This window comes from Panthera leo, chromosome A3, assembly GCF_018350215.1.
Source record: "Panthera leo isolate Ple1 chromosome A3, P.leo_Ple1_pat1.1, whole genome shotgun sequence".
Lineage (NCBI taxonomy): Eukaryota > Metazoa > Chordata > Mammalia > Carnivora > Felidae > Panthera > Panthera leo.
The window spans coordinates 86,891,897-86,916,807 of NC_056681.1; the positions used below are offsets into that span (position 1 = coordinate 86,891,897).

General features: G+C 42.4%; 1 protein-coding gene across 2 annotated transcripts in view; it reads right to left on the minus strand.

Annotated features, from left to right (window-relative positions):
- Positions 1-14,845: 14,845 nt before the first annotated feature.
- Positions 14,846-24,911, minus strand: part of CA3H2orf42 (chromosome A3 C2orf42 homolog) — a 32,550-nt gene continuing 22,484 nt past the window's right edge. For both annotated transcript variants that reach the window (XM_042932576.1, XM_042932577.1), the window contains exons 7-10: positions 21,632-21,739; positions 20,254-20,354; positions 18,717-18,879; positions 14,846-15,533 (exon numbers count right to left, since the gene is read on the minus strand). In XM_042932576.1, coding sequence (XP_042788510.1) covers positions 15,325-15,533; positions 18,717-18,879; positions 20,254-20,354; positions 21,632-21,739 — 581 coding nt within the window. In that variant the 3' untranslated portion in view covers positions 14,846-15,324. The remainder of the gene's footprint in view (positions 15,534-18,716; positions 18,880-20,253; positions 20,355-21,631; positions 21,740-24,911) is intronic.

The window sequence follows — 24,911 nt, forward strand, 5'->3', positions numbered from 1 at the left end:
ACCTAGCAAGTTTGAGTTTTCTGCCTTATCACATGTGCAGTCACTTCACATTTGCTTTGCTAATAGTCCTTCAAAACTAGTGTTGACATTTCTCAAGGCTTGAAATAGTCCCAACATTGTTCCAAATTTGGGCAGGGCTAACTTACATTCTTACTTAAGCCATAATACCCCCAGAATATTCTTAGACTTCTGGCTAACTCCTTTGGGAATGCCTTATCTGCCAGCAGGGTCAGCTACGTAATTTGTGGGGCTCAGTGTGAAATCAAAGTGTGGGGCCTCTTTTTTCATAAAAGGGAAAAGGCTGTTTACGTTCTGCAGTTGCTGTCTCAGTCTCTCATGGTGTTTTTTATTTGCTATTTATTGTTGTGCTCTTAGGTATGGGGACACTTGAAGGACAAGTGCAGACCCTCTGAGGTGCCAGGTGCCACTGCCCTGCCCTGAGACAGCATCCATATCCCAGTCTGGGAAAACTTGACCCAGTGGGCTTGGGGGGTGGGGACTAATCAGACTCGTCTAAGTCTTTCGTCTTCTGTTCCCTGCATTGTGCTGTACAGTGGTGCCTTGAGACAAAAGATGCCTCACAGTACAGGCCATCTCAAAGGGAGGGAGGGTTAGAGGGTAAGAGGAAACTGAGAGTAAAAAACACATTGGTTAGGAGATCAAAATACTAACGCTGCACCTACATCAGTGTCTGAGAGCTGGGTTAATGAGTCAGCCCCCGGAGAACTGATCCACTCTTTGTGTGTTAATAAATCAGGTCTTGAGCCAGGCAAGGCTGAGGGCCAGACTAAGCTCTGAGGTGAGTTGACACCAGGGGGATCTTTGTGGGTGGCCAGCCAGTCTTACCACAGTGACCCCATTCTGTCTCCCTGCATGTACTTCTAGAAAGTTCCTCGAACTGTTCAGGGGCTCGAATGGGAGAGAGGATGTGGTTAGTTATAGGCTAGAGGTGGGGTCTCACCCTTTTTCCCTCCCTTCCTTTAAACTCTTACTACATCACAAATCGCCTCTCTTCAGGGGTACTTCCAGGCCTCTGCCTTAGAGGGTAAGCCTACAGCCTTCTGAACATTTGGAAAAGGATACTTACATATGAAGCCAGTGCTAAGAATGCCTTCAGTTAAAGTTTAGGGGCCAACCTGCTGCATTCCACGTAAAGCCAGATTCTACACATGGGTTTCCCCTTCCTCCCCCACTCACTGGAAATCCAGCATTAAAAGAAACCAACACAGGTCCCGCACTTTAGTCAGACAAAGGATGAGAAATGGTTCTTTCCTGACTCAGAGGGAAGGGCTCAGCACCCAAACACTGGTAACTACATGAGCCAAAAGAGGAGGGCTGGAGTGGGGCAGGAAAGCACCAGGCTGGCTCATCTGGTGTCCTCTCCAACAACAGCCACCTCAGTGTCTTTAGCCAAGACAACTTTCCCACTCTTATCACTTAGGAAAGTTAAAGGGTTTTAGAAATGGGATAAAGAACCCCCTCCCCCAAAAAAAAGAAAGGAAAAAGAAATGGGATAAAGACCAAATATATACTTCTTATTATAAATCACAACTGCAAGGGCGCCTGGGTGTCTTAGTTGATTAAGTGTCTGGCTCTTGATTACAGCTCAGGTCATGATCTCATGGTTGGTGGGACCAAACCCCACGTGGGGCTCCATGCTGATAGTGAGGAGCCTGCTTTGGATTCTGTCTCTCCCTCTCTCTCTACCCCTCCCCTGCTTGTGCACACACTCTCTCAAAATAAATAAATAAACATTAAATATAAAAAATATACATAAATAAGTCACAATGGTAAAGATGTCAATTTTTCCCTGTGGTAAACTGAAAAATGGTCCCCCCAAAAGATATCCATGTCTCCATCTGTGGGATGTGTAAATGTTACCTTATTTGGAAAAAAGGTCCTTGCAGAAGTGATTAAATTAAGGATTTTTAAATGAGGGAACTATCCTGGATTATCTGAGTGAGCCTAAATGCCATCAAAGGCACACTTATAACAGAGAGGCAGAGGATCTGACACTCAGAGAAGAGGGGATAATGTGACTATGGAAACCGGAGCAATGCAAAGAGATCAAAAGTTAGCAGTTTTGAGTGGTAAAACCATACATAGGTAATTTATATTTTTCTTTTTAATTACCTGGTCTTTTTAAAACAAACATGCACTGATTCTAAAAAGATGTACTTAAATGTATATGATTGCTCTCTGTTTCAATAGGAGCAACCAAAATGTCTTCTTTTTCAAGAACATGTTTTAGTATGCCTAGTTGCAAGGTACATTGTTTTCACCGAGCACCTACTATCTCTTAAGTTCATTGTATATTATATTATTCAATCTTTCACAGCGATGTTATGGGACAGGTAATAAAAATATAAAATAATTCCCATTTTACAGATGAGGCAATGAAGCCCAAAGTCAATCATCTATTAACATCAGGACTAGGATTTGAAAGCACATTGGTCTTTTTTTTTTTTTTTTTTTTAATTTTTTAAATGTTTATTTGAGAGAGAGAGAGAGAGAGAGAGAGGGATCCCAAGCAGGCTCCTCACTGTAAGCATGGAGCCCCATGTAGGGCTCGATCCCACCAACAATGAGATCATAACCTGAGCTGATATCAAGAGGTGGACACTTAACCAACTGAGCCACCCAGGAGCCCCAGAAAGCACATCTGTCTTTAAGGTCCATGCCCTAATTTGTAATTTTGAAATAACCTAAATGTCCCTCAGTGGGAACCAATTAAATTACAGCATATCCATACACTGTAAAACTCTATAGCCATAAAAATAAAAATGACAATGCTCTCTCCATATTGATAAGGACATGTTTCGAAAATACAGTGTTAAGTGGGCAGAAAAAACCAACAAAGTGCAGAAGGTGTGTATAACATGGTACCATTAAAGTTAAAATGCAATAAAGAGTATATTTTTGTTTCAGCTTGTATATACATGAAAACAACATTAGAAGGATAAACAAAAACCTAAATACAGGGTTATCTATTTGGGGTGGGGGAAATGGGCAGATGGGGCATAGGAACATGACAGATACTCTTCACTCTATACCTTTATATATATATATTTTTAGTTTTGAGTCATGGAGTCAAATTACCTATTCAAAAGTAAACATATAAACCTTTTAAAAGCAAAATATAATCAAACATAGCTCTTTTGTTTTTCTACTCTTTTCTACTCTTCCACACACCTCAGACATCCGTGGAGGGCAGTGTGCATCCCCTTTTCAATGAGACTCCTCTAGTGGTGCTGACAACAGCATCAGCACACAGACCAGGAGAGACTGCCTTGCTAGCAAGCAGTGCCAGACCAACCACACTCTTTCCTTATCCCTGACTTAGAAAAATAAAACCAATAGGCAAATACACTAGTCAGCATTTCTGAAGCCAGCTGTTAACCAATCCTCTTCTTGCCCTTTACTTTCTTTTCTTCCTTTTTCCAGAAAAACCTGGAAAGCTCTGCAGAACTTTGCAAAATGCTTTAGTAGTGCTGGCTGCCTTGTTGTTTTCCTTCTTTCCTTTGGCCTGTGTCATCCTTGCAGGCAAGGACCGCAGTCTGACTTCCTGCCAGCTCACCCTGCTGGGTTCATCTCAGTGCCTTAAAAAAAAAACAAAACAAAAAAACCCCTGCATTTTCCTAAACCTACAAACCTCAAATTAGAGGTCATTTTGTACAACTCTCCACCCAGAGTAGAACATTCCAGTTGTAAAATTTAGCAGAGTAAATATATTTGGTTTTAAAACACAATCGCTTGGTTTCACTTTGTCTAACCAATCAAGTCGAGTGACAGCTCTCATAAAATATCTGCTCTTGCTAAGGATCCCACAGGGCAGGTCTATTTGTGTGTGAAGTCTAACAGTGCAGAGAGCCCCAGTAAATTTCCATTTAGTAATTCAGTGACTGTTAATCGACACCTAATGTGTATCCATGGCTGTCTGAGGCCCTGTGCTGGGGATAGAAACAAACATGAGACTCAGTTCTTGCCACCGATCTCTAATAACCCTGTTAGGACACCATCAGCTCATAGATGTGTCGGGACTCACTAGTTTTGTTCTTTAAAGCCATTTGCAAGGTATCAACTATATCACTGAGTTATGGACATTTTCGTGGTTAGCTGTTGTCAGAAATATGATTTATATGAACAGTTTTCTCCTTTTTTAGGGTATTGGGGAAATACCTTTTCTATTGCAAAGATCACAACCAGAGGTTGAACTCTAGGTAATGTAATCCATATAAGACTCACTAACCTTTTCAGGGTGTTAATTTAGTCATAACAGTGTCATAGCTTTCAGTTTCCAGCTTTCATTAGCTGGAATTCTTTCGCTAATGTGCAGGAAATTTGAGATGTATGTATGCCAGATGTGTTCAATGAAAGGTTCTGCTTAAATCAGATGTGAGTCTAAAAGCAAGCCATTCCCAGCGATGCTAAGCTTGGCAGGGATTCAGGTGTCTAGAACCATACCACATACATCCCCTGAGCGTGCTGGGCCAGAACACTACCATCCAGCGTTGCTAAATTCACTAGGGCTCAGAGCAGAAGGCCCCATGGAGACTGCATACCCACTCCTTATTACACATGTACAGCATCACCAGGAGTGACACCACGAGATTCATTCTGTATTGGGTTATTCTCAGAGGAAAACCCCAACCAGGTTGAGGATAATGAGCACCATACACTGTAAAAAGCATCAAGAAGCTATGTGGCTTCCACATATCCACACAGAACACATCAGCAGGAAGAAGGAGCATTATATTACCAGGTTTCCTGTCAGGACATCCTGGCTCAAAACACAGTTTTGTCACTGAAAAACATAAGATAACCGGCAGATGTGAAACTGCAAGATTGTATCCTTGAGGCTCTCAGAAATCTGTCAGCTTAAAAGGAGAGCTCAGGGGTGCCTGAGTGGCTCAGTCAGTTGGGTGACTGACTTCAGCTCAGGTCATGATCTCACAGCTCATGAATTTGAGCCCTGCATCAGGCTCTGTGCTGACAGCTCAGAGCCTGGAGACTGCTTCAGATTTTGTGTCTCCCTCTCTTTCTGCCCCTCCCCTGCTTATTCTCTCTCAAAAATAAACAAAAAGAAAAAAAAAAAAAAAGGAGAGCTCAAAAGCAGGTATGAAGATCACTCATTCCAATTACTGAGAGGTAGTTTGTTTTTATTTCCAGGCAAGAGGAGCATGGGAATATGGAGACATGAACTGATTCAAGGAATCTGGCCTGGGGAAGGCCTCATGCACAGATTCTGAGCAGACAGGGTCTTGTCTTAAAGAGCCTTGGACCAAATTTACTACCAGCCTTATCCCGACCCCATTTCCCCAGCTTCAAAGAGAATATAGGTGACCACAGACTCCGAAGTCTTGCAGGTTGGTGCAGACTTTTGAGAACCTGTTGTACATCTCTCACCCTTGTTCCAATGGGTACTATTTGTTAACACTAGAACTCATACTGTCCCACATTTGATCTTTCCTTCCTCAACCACAAACTTCTACTTCCTTCTACTATTGTCTTCAGAATGCCAATATTTTGTGTCCCAGTTTCATCTTGGGCACCAAGGAGTAGGATGAACTTTATAGTTCTGAAATTCTAGGTTCAGAAAATAGTGCTGTGGAGCACAAGGTGGGTGGGTTTCACTGTCACTCATGCCTGCACCTGTGAACAGGGAACCTCCTGAGGAAACACATATGGTCTCATCATATTCCACAGCCACCCAGCCACATCTCTCAAGGCCTGACTTCCTTTCCTCCCCACGTCCCACCCTCTGGGCAGAAGTAGCTGAGAAGGTGCTTCTCCAGCTCTTTCCTCTTCCCTGCTTAGCTCTATTATAGTTCACTAGGCCAACACTTTTCTTAGAACCAAAGTGTTTCTATTTAGGGGTCTGGGGAGCAATTCCATTTCCCTCTATCATCTCACCTGGATTTTCTGGCTTTCAGAAGAAAATACTCCACTCAGAGATCTTGACTTATTTCTTCCCAAGCAGTGAGTCATATTCACAGACAAACCTTATCTCCTGGGCCACAACCTGGTTGGCTCCCAACTCACAGAATATGATCAAAGACTGTGTGTCTTTGTATCTATATTAACTTGCACATAATTCATTTAAACTTTGGAGAAAAACGCCTCATCATATCCTCCTACCTCCCCACCACTTGTTTTAATTTTCTCCACAGCTCATCCGACATACTATAACCATCCTTCCTCCCTCCCTCCCTCCTTCCCTTTCTTCTTTCCTTCCTTCCTTTCATACTCTTTTTCTCTCTCTCCTCATTGGCCTATAAACTTTTTGAAGGTAGGGCTTTTGTTTGTTTTGTTCATTTCTGTATCCATAGGACCCAGCTCAATGCCTGGCACAGGGTACTCAATAAATGTTGAATAAACAAACTGTTGAATGAATAGTTGCTTATCCTTACTTTTCTCTGGGTCCTACCACTCCCTCTCCTGCCACAACAATGTTTTTACCTTGGCTTAACAGCTAAGGGATCATATGACTATATATGTTACATCAGCTCTGGAGGGGAGTGTACTTCTCCACCTCTGACATCTCCATCTGCTGAAACCACATTCACCTGGCAAGTCCTACCAACCTTCTTGTGGCACCATCCTTTAACCTCCCACAATAATCTTACCATGGTGATCTAGAGCACTCCAAGCCTGCATCGCTCAACTACAGTTTAACACTTTCTGCCTTGTGCTGAGAATATAATTTTCCTGGATGCAATTTTCCTGATGCAACAGGGAAGTCAACAATAAGACAAGGGTAGTCTTTCCTTGGCGAAGCTAGCTTCCCGCCCCTGCTCTCTCGTCTCCTACCCCTTTTCCACAGGTCCCCCTAGGCAGTACTTAATTGCTGAATTAAAAGAAGAACCCAGATCTGGGCCTTACACTTTCAGGCTGGCCAACTGCAAGGGGACCCATCTCTCAAACACTTATTAACTAAGTTCACACAGAGGCCAAGGCACATATAAACCAAATGCCAATCAATGTATGGATTCAAATGAAGAATAACAGACATTCTGAGGCTCTGGAATGGTTGAATTGACTTGACTGGCTGATCTTTTCCTCATGGCCTAAAGACTGCTTGGTAAATATGGAACTTAGAATAAAAGTAACTGGGGCTCAGTCGGTTGAGCGTCCAACTCCTGGTTTTGACTCAGGTTATCATCTCACGGTTTGTGAGTTCAAGCTCTGTGCTGACGGTGCAAATACTGCTGGGGATCCTCTCTCTCTCTCCCTCTCTCTCTCTGCCCCTCCCCTGCTTCTGCTCTCTCTCAAAAATAAATGGGGGAAAAAATTAACTTAAAAAAAAAAAAAAAGTAACCTGAAGTCACATCTCTCCTTTAGGGCAGGGCCCTTCTTCCCTGCTGTAAGAGCAGTCTGACCAAGGAAATCATGGAGCTCAAGTCCCCTTAGTCAAGACCTACCCTTCTTTAGGCAGTGCTGGTGCTTCCAAGGATGGCCAAATCCCTTGTGTTCAGGTCTCCAAAACACTTTATAACACAATTGATCAGACTTAACCAAAATTATGACCATTTTCCAGCCCTTCCTTCCTGAGATTGCTCTCAGTCATCTGATCAATGTTCTGGGTGTCCTCAAACTTTCAGGCAATACACTTGAAATTTCATGGTTTACTTTCCTGGATAGTTAATCACCCATCACATGTAATTTTACTGGTCTGAAGGGAAACTCATTTCCTGTCACTTAGGTGTGCATGCTGTATTAGACAAAACAAAAGACATTTCTCCAATTAGACTATAAGCACCTAAGGGTCCATACCTTGTAGGTTTTAATAAATATGCCATGAGTCAGGACAGCAAGGATTGCTTTGCCAGCAAAGAGAAAGAAAAAAATGAAAACAAAAACAAATGCCTATTCAAAGTGACCCTGAATCAAGTAGGCTCATCTGTTCTCTTGATTGGAAACTACCTGCCTTGCTCAAAACCATGGAGTATTTACTTACAAAGTTCTGGGTTTTAAGGAATTACTCCAAAATACCTGAGTCCTTATTAGCTTGCCTCATCTTGGCAATTTTTTTAACTATTGTGCTAGCCAAGTTCAAGAATTAAAAGAATGAAAATGGAGAGGGGACTTCTGCCTTTGTTGCCTTTCTCTTGTCTCTTGCAGTTCCACGTACAACTCAGCAGTGAGTATGAGCTGCCACTCTCACAACATAATATAGAGAACACAGCCGTCCCCGAGGTACATTGGATCCAACTTACTCAGACACCACATTTCTGCCTTTTGCCTTGCTGACTGGCAAATGAGCAATGGTTTGTAGAAGCAGCAGGTGCAAGGAGAGGTGGCTCCTGCCAGGTGCTAAAAAAAGACTCAACTCTGATACACAGGAGTCCTTCCATTAACACATCCATGACTGAGGCAAAGTGGGGGGAAGTTACCCCTTCTCTGTCTTTTGGAGTCACAAATGCTGCCCTTTGTCATTTAACCTGGTTTTGCTTTGATACAAATGGCAGGAGTGGCCAAGAGAGTGGGGGTATGGAGGTGAAGCCCACACTGTAACATGCCTTCACTCATACCCTCTAGGATGGTCCTGGGCATCACACATCCTAGAGAAAGGCTGCCCAGGTACTACCTGTTTCTTGCCACTGCCACAGAACCAAACTTTAGTATGGAATCCCAAACACATGACTCTACCATATCCTTGCTGTGAGTTATGTCACTTAACCTGGTGAACCACAGTTTCCTCTTCTATGTAAAGGGATGATAATTCCACCTAGCTCATAGGACCGGTTGTGGAAATCAAATGAGATGGTAACTTGTGTGAAAAACCTAATACATGGGAATGCAAGCGGGTGCAGCCATTCTGGAAAACAGTATGGAGGTTCCTCAAAAAACTAAAAATAGAACTACCCTAAGACCCAGCAATTGCACTACTAGGTATTTATCCACAGGATACAGGTGTGCTGTTTCGAAGAGACAGATGCACCCCCATGTTTATAGCAGCACTATCAACAATAGCCAAAGTATGGAAAGAGCCCGAATGTCCATCGATGGTTGAATGGATAAAGAAGATGTGGTATATATATATACAATGGAGTATTACTCGGCAATCAAAAAGAATGAAATCTTGCCATTTGCAACTATGTGGATGGAACTGGAGGGTATTATGCTAAGTGAAATTAGAGAAAGACAAAAATCATATGACTTCACTCATATGAGGACTTTGAGAGAAAACAGAGGAACATAAGGGAAGGGAAACAAAAATAGAAAAACAGGGAGGGGGGCAAAACAGAAGAGACTCATAAATACGGAGAACAAACTGAGGGTTACTGGATGGGTTGTGGGAGGGGGGGGGGCGCTAAATGTGTTAGGGCCACTAAGGAATCTACTCCTGAAATCATTGTTGCACTATATGCTAATTTGGATGTAAATTTTAAAAAAGAAAAAGAAAAACCTAATACAGTTTGTGACACATGCTAAATAGCACTTCAGGATACATTAGTTTTCCTCCTTCAAGAAGATAGTCTTGCACTGTTTACTCAGACCAGCCTCCTACATAAGCTACTGGAAGCTAGCTTGTCCCCAGGGATCAGGCCATCCCAGGAAAAATGACTTGGCCACAGCAACGTAATACGAGACGAAAGATTCTGACAAGGCACAGCAACAGGAGAGAGACAACTGAAGGGTACCTGGCAGTGTGTGCCCTAGACAGGGTTCCCAGCAGGAAATCCTGTGGTGCCTCAGTTAAGTAGTTTCACAAGGGCTGGGGCCCAGAGAAAAACTCCAGTAACCACCCGTCCCTAAACTTTCATTAGGCCCCATGTTCAACTCATCAGGTCGTGGATGAGCCCCTTGCCCCCTTTTCTTTCAAAGCCACTGGGCAGGCTGTGGAGTTCACATTAAGAAAAGGGAAGCGCTTCTCTTAAAAACCAGTACACGGAACTACACTAAGCCTTCTAAGGGCTACCGGGGGATTAATGGCCCTGCAAACTGGTTCTAAGGACCCAATGGCAAAAGGTGGATTTTAAGTTTCATATTTTGACTGACCACCTACCCTGTGTTAGGGACAGACTAATACATCTCTTAAGTGGATGGTACAATCCGTATTTTACAAAGGAAGAAACCGACACTCGGAGAACTGAATGACTCGCCCAAGGCCAAGACTAAGCGGCGGGTCGGGATTCAAAGCCAAGTCTCCTTCCAGAGCCCACATTCCTCCTCTCTCCCGGCGCAGGCAGGAACGGCAAGAGTGGGGGCGGACCAATACTGGGAGGCCGGGGAGGAAGAAAGCCTGAGCCACGGCGGGGAGGGGCCTGGGCGCGGCGACTCCTTCCCCGAAGAGCCGCGCGGTCGCAGCTGGTGTGCGGCCCGGGCCCACGTGCCCCGAGTCCTCTCCGCTGCCCTGAGGGCGCGCCGGCCGCAGCGCGGGCTTGGACCCGCCCCCACGAGGGTGCCAGGAAGTCGGTGCTCGGCTTAAAGTTGGACCCAGAGGCGCCCGGGGCACGTCTGAGGGCGACCTGGGCGAAATAACGACCTCGAAAGGGCCTCGCGCAGGGACGAGTGCCCCTCCCCATCCAACCCGCCTCGTCAGCACCTTTCCAGCAGTTCGGCCACACTGTGGGTCACGAGGTGGGCGTGGCCCAGTCAGCCTGCGCGCGGCGCCACCCGCCCTCCCCTCTCCTGGCGCGCCACGTCCCCGGCCCCGCCCCCGCGAGCCACGCGGGGAACCCCAATGTCGTCACCACCCTCCTGCACTCGCCTTCCCGCGCTCTCCAGAAAAGACGCGAAAGTGGTGACGTGTCCCGGGCTCCAGTGAGGCTGCGCAGAAGGCGTCGGCAACAGAACGTCCTGCGGCGCCGCCTGGTGGAAGAAAGAGCTGCCCAACCGGCCGGAAGGAGCGGCGAGGGCGGGAGGGGTACGTGACTTACGTCACCTCGCTGAGGAGGGGGAAAGGGGGCGGACGCCACGTGACCGGCCCCCGCCCGCGGCGCCAAGGCGTCTTTCTTTTTCTTTTCCACCTTTCTGTGGAGTAACCTTTATGTCCTTTGTTTTAAGGGTAGGACTTTTCCTTTTTGGAACTTACCGAAGTAATACTGTTCATCGGAGAAATTTTGAAAAAAAAAAGGGAAAAAGATAACGAAGAAAATGAATGCCAGCACTACACACACCCTTTCATATTGATTTGTAGCTTTTCTGTTAACATTAAACAAAACATTCCAGTCTCAAGGCCAAGTTAGAAAAACACGACTGAAAAGGAAGGGAGAGCAAACAATAGGCAAAAAGGTAATAGATGGTATTTAACGAGGATTTCACACACAGTACCTTATTTAGTACACACATCATCCAGGTGAGGTCACCGGACCATAGGGTTGAATAACTTGCCCAAGGTTGCATAGTTAATAAGATGGTGGCAGAGTCAGGGTTTGAACCCAGGGTTTAAAATCTGAACCTTAAAGTGGTGTGAAGAGGACAGTTGAAAAAGTGCTGGAGAGAAGGGAGGAAAACCGCAGGGAATGTCGTGGTGGTTACAGATAACACTTTTTACTTCTGAAATTGTGGAGTTGGAACCAGTTGGTAGGAGGAAGGCCAGTGCCTCCAAGGGTTGGAGCAACTTCGTGGGAGCATACCATAAAGCATCTCAACCTAACACACTGCCTTGAAATGCTTAGGTGCATGCTAGCTATTGCTCTAGCAGCTGCTGCTGATTGCTTTGTGTCACCGACCTCCAGCCCTGCCCTCCCATTAGTGGCAGTGAGAGGTGGGAGTCACAGTACCAAGTCAGGCATTAGGTCTTGCTATGGAGAGTGCATTTTGGAGTCCAGCTGCATTTGTGCAGTCCAGTACATGCTGCATCCAGTTTGAGGACATAAATGCAGAATCTTGGACCCCACCCTAGAACCTCTGAATCAGAATATGCTAGATTGTAACTAGATCCCTGGGTGATGCCTATGCATAGAGCACTATGGTAAAACATGGTATCCTATTCCCTTGGCGAGGCTGGTGTGATGGTACAAAGATGTGAAGGGAGCTTGCAGAGCTGGATGGTGGGAAGGCATGCAGACAAGGAGCAAGGTCTGTAAGGCAGTTTTTAAAAAAGCATCCAGGGGTGTCTGGCTTGCTTAGTCAGTGGAACAGATGACTCTTGATCTCAGGGTTGTGAGTTCGAACACCAAGTTGGGTATAGAGATTACTTAAAAAAAGAAAAAAAAAACTTAAAAAAAGCATTCAATAAGGAGTATCAGAAAATATCACAAAATAGGAAGAAAACTAGGAAGCCAGAATCTGGGAGATGAAAAGAGGAATAAGCCAAGGGGGTGAGAAGGTTCATCTTGGGAAAATTCACCAAAAAAAAAAAAAAAAAAGACCCAGGAATTTTTCTCTGTGGCTAACTTTTCTGTGTTGTATGTGATGAGTACTTGAGAGGGTTCAGGTCATTCAAAGGGCTGGAGGAGGGCAGCCCCTGCCCATTCTCACCTTTAGCAGACACAGTGGGATTTCCCTTGGTTATTCTAATAGAGAGCAGGTTTTGGGCTCTGACCTGGGAGAACCAGATACTGACAGAATAGTGCCTCTTAGATGATGTACACAGGCTGCATTCTGTAGGTGGCCAGAGCTAGATGAGTAGGAGGCCAGAGTGTTATGGTGTGTGTGCATATATATGCATGTACACATGGGTTGGAAGGAAGGGTGGGTTACTGGCAGAAAGGACATAATAGGAATCAGTGAAAGGGTGAACTTATGTGACTGGGACCGATGACATCTGGTACCATGAAAGAACTAGGTGGCAGGCCTACAGACCCTCACTTATGCGGGTGGTTCTTAGAGTCAGATTTTCAGGAGGTCTCTGAGTGGCTTATCGTTCTTCTAAGCCAGCGAGCTGTTGAGATGACAGTAGTTCTGGTAGAAGCAGGGACATGATAGGTTAGAACCAAAGTGATCTGGGTGGAGTGGCAGCAAGTTGTTCTCATTATGCCCACAACATTAGGGGCCCAGCCATTTTGTCTGGAGGGGTTAAGGTGGCATCCCTCTCGTACCTATTAATATTGTCTAAGGATCGTCAGTCCGTGCACTAAACAGGTGACTACGTGGACATGGAGGTTTTTGAGCTGTTCACTCCGAAATACAAATGGTGGCTGCAATGTTGAAAGGCATTAGCTTTTCTCCCAGAGATGGGAGATTCCTATGACTAATGGAGGTATGCAATGGATAGCAGGTGGGAGCATGGAGAGGTGGGGAGGCAGATGTGTGCAGAGTTTGAAGAGCCTTTTTCTGCTGGGAGTATCTGGGATCACCCTGGGGTGGTAGTGTGGGCTGAGTCTGAAATGAGGTCAATGCTAGTGGTGTCCCAGAGGTCTGGATGTTGAGAGTGGGTACAGTACTCTTACTGGTACTTGTAGGCCCATGCTTGACCTGTTAGAGAGAGTGCCAAATTAGAATTATTGGTCAATGTAACTCTAAACCCCATTCCAGATTTTGATGGACTGTGAAGGTGGGTTGGGGTGGTCCAGGGTAAAGATCTTAACACTTGAGTACTGTTCCTCTTTGGGTGGATCATTTGTCCCAGCCATGTGTTTTATGGCCTTTGTGGGTATTCTCATCCGTGGCTATAGTCAAGTACTACTAGATCCAGGCATTTGCCTGTTACTCACAGGTCTGTCTTGGTCAAAAAGCTGTAACCAATGTCCTTAAAGTACTCAGGTTGCAGGATTTCCTGAATGGACCAACCACTGTGTTTCCTTGGGTGGTCTTCCTTTCCAGCAGGCTCTGCTTTACCTAATTTCTCTTCTCCATATCTATAGAAACCCTTTCTCCTTTAAAGCCCAGTACAAGTTCTAAGTTCTCTGTGAAACTTTCTGGAGTCTCCCCAAGGAATTCCCCCACTGTCGAAAGCATTTGTGAGCTCTCCACACAAGCTATTCCCTCAATCACACAGGATAGACAACACTTAATTTGCCTACCCTTTCCCCCTTGTAGGGACACAGCTCCCCTTTTACCAAAAATGCCAATCAGAGTCTTCCTTGTGGGTCTTTGCCCTTCGGAGGAGAGAGAGAGTAGAGCAGCCAATCCCGCTCCAGTGTAAAAGTGTAAGTCTTACTTTCAGGTGCCTGAAAAGTCGGAATTCTGGCTAGAGGGTGCTGCTCTGTGCTAAGAGTGAGTGAAGCCCCAGGAGAGACAGTGATGGGTCAGATGGACCTTGGCTCCAGGGTTCCTGAGGCCTAGTTACACCCTAGTGCCACCCAGGATGGATGGCTGTCCAGCCCTATGTTAAAGTCCATGAACCATTCATTCCCATTTTTGCCTGAGCTGGTTAGAGTTGGGTTTTTGTTACCTGCAGTCAAAAGAAAACCAGGAGTCTCCTTTATGTGGGATTTTTCTTATGTTCCCAAGGACAATGGTTTACAAGGAATTTATATCAAAGTAAGATAATAAAGTAGAAACAACATGCCCTTTACACTAAAATGAAACATTTTTAATGCCGTTTCCAGCAAGAAAAACAGGCTGTCTCTTTAACTTAAAAGAAGAGGTGATATCTAAACTCAAACAGTAAGGACTAAATGAGAAAAATGGGAATATAAATGAAAGTGTCTGGCACATAGGAGGCATATAGGAAATGGTCACTCCCTTCTTTTCTCCCTGAAGACAGGCTTCCACTTCTGTGTCCTTCAGTATCACCATTCTGTGATCAATGAGCTCAAAAACAGGAATTGAACCTACCAGCTCTTAAACTTGTTGGAGAATAAAGAAGGAAATAAATATCTAGGGAACAAGTAATTAGAAGCATTAGTTTGAAATGTCAATAATCCCTTGATACCTGGACTTCTTTTTCCTATTTCACTGTTACTTAAATCTCCCCAAAGGCTTATAATTTTATAATCAGGCCAACATGAGATATACTTTGGAAAAACTAGTGACATTGTGCTTTTATTTGAGAACAAAATAAATGGGCATGACTGGAACTCTGTCAGGATGGTCCTTAACATTCTGCCCTAAACAGGGTATTAACTTTCCAACACTGTTGGTGTAAGAAGTGCTGCGAACATCTTAGAGAATTAGAAAAAGTTTGAAACAAACTCTAAAGGTGAGTTCTTTAAGAAGGAAAGAGAGCTGGTTTCCTTTTTGTTCCTTTAAAAATTCTAGCCAGAAATATCACCCAATTTATAACGAAGACCATACACAGCAGCACCAAAAGGCCATTTACAAGAAGAGTTTTTCTTCAACAGAATCCACTTGAATGCGATAAGAAATTGCATCTTGGCTAAGAGCAGTTCACTAGGCGACAGAGCCATCTAAGTGCCTAACTAGTATTTAAATTGTCAAGGGTTGGGAATGTGCAAATTTAGCAGCAAAAGACTCTTGTTTTTTCCCTTGTCATGGGAAAGTGATGGTGGTCAGAGGCGCCAGTTCCAAGGGCTGGTCCAGCGATGGCCGCTGGTCTTGGTATTCCGCCACATGCCCGTTCCGGTGGTGACCGTACTCAAACTTGATCCGAAGCTCACCAATCTTGGACTGAGGAAGGATATCTGGAATCCACTCAATGATGAATGGTGTTGGCTCCTTTTGATCTGGGGAAGTGTTGCCTGAAGACCAAAAAAAAAAACAAAAAAGAACATTGATTAGTACCATTCCAAAATTTGAGGCTGGACAGATGTAACTCTGTTCAGTAATAAAAAAAAAAAAAAAAAAAAAGGAGAAAAAAATTAAAACAACAACAACAAAATAGGAGAGAGAAACAGTGGAGAAGAATCAAGGGAAGGGAAAAGTGATTACTGGTGTATCTATCCAAATAAAAATTTCAGGGAACTGTCTGGTACCCTCAAATGAAATAAGACCCAGCCTCCATGGAAATAAAGCCAAAAGAATACTAAGGAGAGCCCAGATTAAGGAGAAAAGATAGCTGGATGAGATTAAAAGGGAGACTAGCAAGAAAAGGTCAAGTTTCTTTTTTTTTTTTTTTTAATTTTTTTTTTTTTAACATTTATTTATTTTTGAGACAGAGACAGAGCATGAACGGGGGAGGGGCAGAGAGAGAGGGAGACACAGAATCGGAAGCAGGCTCCAGGCTCTGAGCCATCAGCCCAGAGCCTGACGCGGGGCTCGAACTCACAGACTGCGAGATCGTGACCTGAGCCGAAGTCGGACGCTCAACCGACCGAGCCACCCAGGAGCCCCAGGAAAAGGTCAAGTTTCAAGGAAACCAGAAACAATTAAAATTACATGGTTCTAAAACATACTACAAACCCATAATAACCAAAGGAGTGTGGTACTGGCATATGTCTAGACGGATTAAATGAACAAAACAGAAAGATCCAAAGTGGACACAAATAGAACAGGAATTTAGCATAATATAAAGGTTGCATTTTCAATTACTAAAATTAGTGATTAGTAATTTCAGTTAGTAAAATACAAGTGTTTCTTATAATAGTGTGCATCAATTAGATAACTATCTGGAAAAAAAAGAAAAGGTGGCAGAATCATACCTCATACCTTACATCAAAAGAAATTCCAGAGGATCAAAGATTTAAACATGAAAAACTCAGGTTACAGAATGCTTTCAAAAAAATATAAAACACTAGCAGGGTCCAACTCTTGATTTTGGCTCAGGTCATGATCTCACGGCTCACGGTTCATGAGATCTCTCTCTCTGACCTTTCCCCCACTTGCATTCATGCACTCTTTTCTCTCTCAAAATAAATAAACATTTTACTAAAAAACAAAAAAACTAGCAGAATTTAAAATAATACAATATACCTTTCAAAACTATGGGGCATCTGGCTAGTTCAGTTGATAGAGCATGTGAATCTTTTTATTTATTTATTTATTTATTTATTTATTTAATGTTTATTTTTGAAGGGGAGAGAGAGAGAGAGAGACAGCGTGAGTGGGGGAGGGACAGAGAGAAAGAGAGACATGGAGAATCTGAAGCAGGCTCTACGCTCCAAGCTGTCAGCACAGAGGCTGACAACAGAGCTCAAACCCACAAACTGTGAGATCATGACCTGAGCTGAAGTCAGACGCTTAACTGAACCATCCAGGAGCCCCAGAGCATGTGAATCTTGATCTTGGGGTCCTGAGATCCCATGTTGGGCACACTGCTTACTTAAAAAAAAAAAAAAAAAAAAAAAAGAAAAAAGGGCAAAGAAAATTTGACACTTGCTACAACATGGATGAACCTTGTAGACATTATAGTAAGTAAAATAAGTCAGAGAAAGGAAAAATACTGTATGATTCTACTTACATAAGCTACCTAAAGTAGTCAAATTAATAGAGACAGAAAATAGAATGGTTGTTGCCAGGGACCAGGGGTGAGGTGAGAGTGGGGAGTTACTAATTAATGGTACAGTTTCAGTGGAGGAAGACAAAAAAGTTCTGGAGATGGATGATGGTAATAGTTGCACAACAATGTAAATGTGCTTCATGCCTGAGAACTATACACTTAAAAATGGTTAAAATGGTACACTATTTTATTTAAAAAAATTTTTTAAGTTTATTTATTTATTTTGAGAGACAGAGAGTGAGCAGGGGAGGGGTAGAGAGAGAGAGAGGATCCCAAGCAGACTTGGCACTGTCAGTGCAGAGCCTAATGTGGGACTCGAACACATGAACTATGAGATCACGACCTGAGCCGAAGAGTCGGACACTTAGCCAACTGAGTCACCCAGGCACCCCTAAAATGATAATTTTTATATTATGTATGTTTTATAAAATTTTTAAAAAGTTAAAAAAATATTGTTTAAGAGGCATCTGCGTGGCTCAGTCGGTTAAGCATCCAACTTTGGCTCAGGTCATGATCTCACAGTTTGTGAGTACGAGCCCCACGTTGGGCTCTGTGCTGGACCCTGCTTCAGATTCTGTGTCTCCCTCTTTCTCTGCCCCTCCCCCACTCATGCTCTCTCTCTTCCTCTCTCTCTCTCCCTCTCTCAAAAATGAATAAACTTTAAAAAAATTTAAAAAATAATGTTTAAGGTAGATATGGAAAGCTGTCATGATAATATTTTTAAGTTAAAAAAGTATCTGAGGTATGAGCCCATGTTTTGCAAACTCTTTTCATGTGTAGAACAGAGTCTAAAAGGAGATATGCCAAATTCTTTTTTTTTTTTAATGTTTATTTTTGAAACACACACACACACACACACACACACACACACACACACACACAGAGTGCGAGCAGGGGGAGGGGCAGACAGAGAGGGAGACACAAAATCTGAAGTAGGCTCCAGGCTCTGAGCTGTTAGCACAGAGCCTGTTGCAGGGCTCAAACTCACAAACTGCGAGATCATGACCTGAGCCAAAGTCAGAAGCTTAACTGACTGAGCCACCAGGCACCCCTAAAATCTTAATGGTGATGTCTTCTATGGTGCATGAGCTTATAGGTGGTTCACTTTTCTCCTTTATGGTCTATAATGAAATCTATGATTTCTCTATAATGAATATGTATTACTTCTGTTCTATTCTATTCTATTCTATTTATTTTTAGAGATTTTATTTTTAAGTAATCTCTATACCCAACATGGAGCTCAAATTTACAACCCCAAGATCAAGAGTCATGTGCTCCACTGACTGAGTCAGCCAGGTGCCCCTTATAATTTTATTTTAAAAGCATTGTTTCAAAAGAAACAAAACACTTTATTCCATGATGGCCTTTACAAGATGAATGCATGTGTCTTCTTTGTTTAAGGTCAAGATCCAATGTCTAGGACAGTTCAATGCACACAGCTAATCTTCAAAGGAAAATGCTCTATTGAAAGCACAATTTCACTTACCAACTTTGAGAAAAGTTTTTAGTTCCAAAGGTCGCAGCACAGGTTGCTTTTCTATACGACCATAGGTTTCTGCTATGCTCTCTACTTCCACTTTAGGGCATTTAAACAGCTCATAAGTCCCATCCCGGTTCTGGATAAAACTCCGAGTGATTTCCAAGGGCATCTGGACACGAAGTCAATACCAAGAAAGGTGAGAAAGGAAAAACTTTCAAAGTAGACAAACATTTGGATGACAACAGATCTTTCACTTATTCTTTTTTGTTACACTCAAATTAATGGAAACCTCTTGTATTTTCAAGTAAATGCTATCAAGAAATCTGCCTTTTCTCCTTTACATCATTCATGACTTTCCTTTTTTCTCTATAACTTTAATTTGAACCCCAGCCAAACTATCTATGAACTGAACCTCTAACATCTTCATGGCTATGCAATGGCTACTGGCATAGACTTGCTCTCAAATCAGTTTTGTTCCCTTCCCTCCTGCTCTGCTAGCATGATTCTTCTCCTAAAAGCTCTACTGACAGCATCTACAGCTGGCCTAACACCTTGTATGCTTCACACCATCCTTGGGACTAAGCCAGACAGAACTTGAACTGGTCTTTGCCACTAAACAGCAGGGCATATAGCCTGTTTCTCATCGGCAAAATTCAGTTAATACCAACACATGGTTGTGAGTTTGAATGAGGCGATGCAGGTAAGTAATGCCCAAACAGACCGACACTCCAAGATTATCAATTAGTTCTCTTCCTTTACTTGACAGTGACAGTGCCTCCCTGAACACTTGCTCCAGGCAAGAAGCTATCTCTGTAACATCCAACAATTAAAGAGGTTCCTCAGTGCCTTTAGTGCTAACACAGGGCTTTTCTAGGGTTCACATGTAAGTTTTATAACTACCAAACAACTTATTCTTTTTCTGAAAGTAACAATGCCTTGCAATTAAGCTAATCTTAATGTATCAAACCACACTATGCTGAATTTTCTACAATATTCCATTACTGTAGGAAGGGAAAAGCCTCAAATTTTCAGGATCTGCTTGAAAAAGAAAATGTTTAAAAATGTCTAATATTCCTCTTGTAAAAAAGAATGCCAAATAATTAAAGGTCATTTTTCTAATGAGAACTAAATTGCAGTTTGTGGAGAAGCATTTAATTGTGCTGAGTTCATTGACCTCACAAATAGTATAGTATCTCAAATTATTTATATAATTTCTAGCTCCCTGCCGGTTAATGTAGGGCTCACCATAGCTAGTAGGGGTTCATTATCTAATTCACAAGAAAAATGATCTCTGTTTTCTGATCCTAAAGGCAAAGAAAAAGGATATTCCAATTTAAGATACTTTTTCAAACCACAGGGAATACCCATTAAAATCACAGTCAGAACTATACGCCATGAATATTTCTGAATAATCTTTTAGTATGAAAAAAAGGAATTCTCTTCAGTGTCTATAACTCAAGGAATTGGTGCAAACATACTTCCTGCACTTGCTTCTCTTTCTTCCCCTCTTTGCCCTCCTACTATTGTAGAAATACACTCTTACCTCTGGGGTATCTAAGATTTGTTTAACTTGCAGGATATTAGTGATATGCCAGGTATACTTGGAAAAGGTTCCCAGTGGCAAGGCGTCTTTCCGAACAAAAGCTTCAATGTAAGAAGGGAACAAGATTAGACTACCAAAAAAATAACATTCTCTTTCATTGTATTTGTTATCCAGTTTTTAGAAAGTTCAGTGCAGTGCTATCCTTTCCTTATAGAATCTCAGAACTTTTAAAAAAGAAATTCTAGAGGCAAATCTGTAATAGGTTTGGCAGAAATGTGGTAAATCAAATGATATGGATTTCTGCTAACAGATGTCTCTGATGCTTCTTTGAGATGCTACTTATTTTTGCTACCTTAGCAACTGATTTCTTTGTTTGGTATAGCTACATGCACAGGACTCCATTATAAAACAGCACCTTACAACCTCTCACAACTTTAGATATACCAGAGGTCAAATTATAGTTCTTAAAAGAATTACATGGAGTTTAGGCCAGTTAACATGGTTGCCAACCTGTTGCCTTGCCTGAAGGATTATAAAGGGGTTTCACCAAAAGGCCTGCAAAAATAGCTAAAGGATGGGTTGAAAGTAATGTATTAGGAGGCCTAAAGTTTAAGGTGAAAGAATCAACACTGCCTCAGATAGATAAGCTGTGAAGACAAAGATTTTTATAGCCCTAAACAGTGATTCACAGATAGAATTCAACCTCAAAGATAGAATTAAACCTCAGTCCCTATTATAATCATCAAATAACTACTAACTAAAGAAATAGCATTGATGTCCAGCTATAGTTACTCTTGGGCTATTTATCACTGAGCCATCTATTCTTCCTCCTCTCTCCCTCGTTTCCTTACACTACCTAGTTAAGTATCATGAAATTTCTAGTAGAAGATGTAATAGAAAACCAAGAAATAAGCACCAGAATAATGTAATTATAAAGGGTTCCAAGCCTAAGAATTACTCTAAAAATAAAATCTTCCTTCATCAAAATTGGGAACCATGAAAAACAAGTTTTTGTTTTTGGTACAGATTGTAATATGCTTCCAAGAAGCCAGTGCAAATAACAACTGGAACTTACAATGCTTTTGCTGAAATTGGTTCATATCTAGAAAATGTCACACTTCTTAGTGGGCACCCTCATTACACTTCACTGTCCTTTTACCAAGTTTGTGCTTTCTGAATTTTTCCATTAACTCTTACTGGAATAAGTATGGTACCTTTGAGGGGAGTGATCATTATTCCAAGAGCTGACTGGCTAAGGCTTCATGTTCTGAGCATGTGACTAGAAGTCCTAATCCTGAAAATACCACACGGTTTCTCTAAGCATAATTCTCTAAGGTCAAGATATCTATTGTTGTTCCTGAGGAAAAAAATCCCATACCTGTGGTGGAGTTGGGAAGCCGTTTCTTTGCACTTCCTATAGATATTCTTTGTTGCAGAGCATCAAAAAAGGACTGAGGAATGTGGAACACCAGTGGCTCTGGTTTGCCTATATCAAATAAGAAGAAACTCGTTTAAAGAAGCTCAGTGGGCTTTCTGACACGTAGGGAGAAGTGGAAGAAATGGAATTGGATGGCACTAACAACTAAAAATGCCACTGAGACTGCTTTATACAGAGGCAAAAAGAAGGCTTTGATTGACCTTTATGAGTCAAGCACTGTCACCAGCCCTACTCTTGATCTCTATTATGACAAATACAACAGACCCTTGTCATCTGCCAAAGATAACTTTTCAGTTCCTCAGTTTCCTAAACACCAGCATAGCCCAGACTTTTCCCTTTAAAGAGTATCTGAAATGAGGTGAGTACAATGAGGCTGAGTTGAGAAGGTAAATTTGATTCAATCCTGCTCACTGTCTCCAAGCATTTGCTATGTGCATTTATGTCCAAGCAAAGTAACTGCAAGGTGTCACTCAGATGGTCTGGGCCAAGAGTGCCACAAAGTCAGGACACTGTTTATCCAACAAGCATCTGTCTTTCTCTCTGAATATGATCTCTAAGAAGGCAAAATGTTTTGAAAATACGTAACAAACCTCTTATAGAAACTTGCAAGACACTAACTAAGGTCAACAAAAAGTCAGCAGAAACCATGTTAGCGGAGGGGTTGGAAGAGGTCAGAGTTTTCTTTAAAAACTGTCCATGAGGAGGGTGCCTGGCTGGCTCAGTGGTAGAGCAAGTGACTCTTGATCTCAGGGTTGTGAGTTCAAGCTCCACATCAGGTATAGAGCTTACAAACAAAACAAAACACAAACAAAAAAACCTGTTCCAGAACTACTATCTGGCTAGATACAACTTAAAGAATGGTTCTTTTTTTTTTTAATTTGAGAGAATGCGTGCAGACACAGGAGTGGGGTGTGGGGGAGGAGCAGAGAGAGAGTGAGTATCTTTTTTAAAAAAATATTTATTTATTTTTGAGAGAGAGAGCATGAGCAGGAAGGGGCAGAGAAAGAGGGAGACAGAGAATCCCAAGCAGGCTCTGCACTGTTGGCACAGAGCCTGATGTGGGGCTCGAACTCATGAACTGTAAGATCATGATCTGAGCTGAAATCAAGAGTTGGACACTTAACTGACTGAGCCACCAGGTGCCCCTGAGAGAGAGAGAGAATCTTAAGCAGGTTCCACATTCAGTGTAGAGCCCAACATAGGGCTCAATCCCATGACCCTGGGATCATGACCTGAGCCAAATTTAAGGGTCAGACGCTTAACCTCCCGAGCCACCCAGACATCCCAAGAATGGTTCTTAAAGAAGACTCTTAAAGACAGTTCAGATGCCTTTTTATTTAAAGAAGTTTTTGTTGTTGTTGTTTTGTTTTTTGTTTTTTTAGGTAGGCTCCATACCCAGTGTGATGCTTGAACTTACAACCCTGAGATCAAGCGTCTCATGCTCTACCAACTGAGCCAGCCAGGCACTCCTCCGATGCCTTTTTGAAACAAAGGTCAAACCAAGAAAAATAAAAATAAAAGGTTTTCTAGAAGTCCACAGAAAGACTTTACGTTCTTTCAAATGTTTTTATATACTTTATTGAATGCAGAATGTCAATGACAAAACTGTCACCACTTCTGAGTAACTAAAACAGTGATATATGGACAGTTTGGAAAAGTCACCATACAAAGGGATCTTAAAATTTTTCATCTTGAACTTAGATTGTGGGCTACATGCAGAGATCATGACTGGTCTAAAAGAAGTGCTAACTAACTAGAACTCAGGTGATGTGATGCCAGGGCTTAGACGTACAAATTACTCTTGAAAAGCCCACATAAAACATACAGACTCACAGTCCAGGAGAGATGATGATGACTTTGACAAAGGTAGTGGTAATGGAGATGGTGAGGAGGAGTGGTAATGGAGAATGGGACAGAGAGGGACCACCGTGTGCATCTTACATTAGTGTTGGCATTCTGTCTTTGATTTGGGGAGGTCGGTTTATAGGTACTTATTACATTACTTCAAACAGTAAATAAATACAATTTTAACAGGAAAAAAACAGACTATTTTATTTATTTATTATTTTTTTAAGAGAAAGAGAGCAGGGGAGGGGCAGAGAGAGAAAATCCCAAGCAGTCCACATGCTATCAGTGCTGAGTCCAATGCGGGGCTCAGTCTCATGAACTGTGAGATCAGGACCTGAGGTGTGATCAAGAGTCAGACACTAAACTGAGTGAACCACCCAGGCAGACCCAAACATAGACTCTTTGAAACTCTTAATTTATTTCATATTTCTAAAAAGTAACTTCTGAAGTTTTATTTATTCTGAGTTAATATAAACAAAATTAAACATGTATTGTAAGATCTCCATTCTTGTCTCTTCCCTTACCATGAAGCCGTAACTATTATAATCTTTCAAAACTCATCTGTTGATTGTCTCCTTTCGAGCTACTATTCACTTTGGAGTGTCTTATTTATTTATTTATTTATTTATTTATTTATCTATCTATTTATTTATAAATAATTTTTTCAAGTTTATTTATTTATTTTGAGAGAGAGACAAAGAGAGGGAGTAGGGGAAGGGGAAGGGCAGAAAGCAAGGGAGAGAGAATCCTAAGCAGGCTCCGTACTGTCAGCACAGAGCCTGATATGGGGCTTGAACCCACAAACCGGGAGCTCATGACCTGAGCCAAAACCAATAGTTGGATGATCAACCGACTCTGCCACCCAGGTGCCTCGTATGTATGTATGTATGTATGTATGTATGTATGTATGTATGTGTGTATGTATGTATGTATGTATTTATTTATAAAAGATTTTATTTTATTTTTTTATAACTTTTTTTTAATGTCGATTTTTGAGACAGAGAGAGACAGAGTGTGGAAGGGGAAGAGAGAGAGGGAGACACAGAATCTGAAGCAGGCTCTAGGCTCTGAGCTGTAAGCACAGAGCCCAATGTACAGCTCTAACTCATGAACTGCGAGATCATGACCTGAACTGAAGTCAGTCACTTAATGAACTGAGCCACGCAGGTGCCCCTAAAGATTTTACTTCATTTTATTTTTATTTATTTTTTATTTTTTATTTTTTTTATTTTTTTTTAACGTTTTATTTATTTTTGAGACAGAGGGAGACACAGCATGAACGGGGGAGGGGCAGAGAGAGAGAGGGAGACACAGAATGGGAAGCAGGCTCCAGGCTCTGAGCCATCAGCCCAGAGCCCGACGCGGGGCTCGA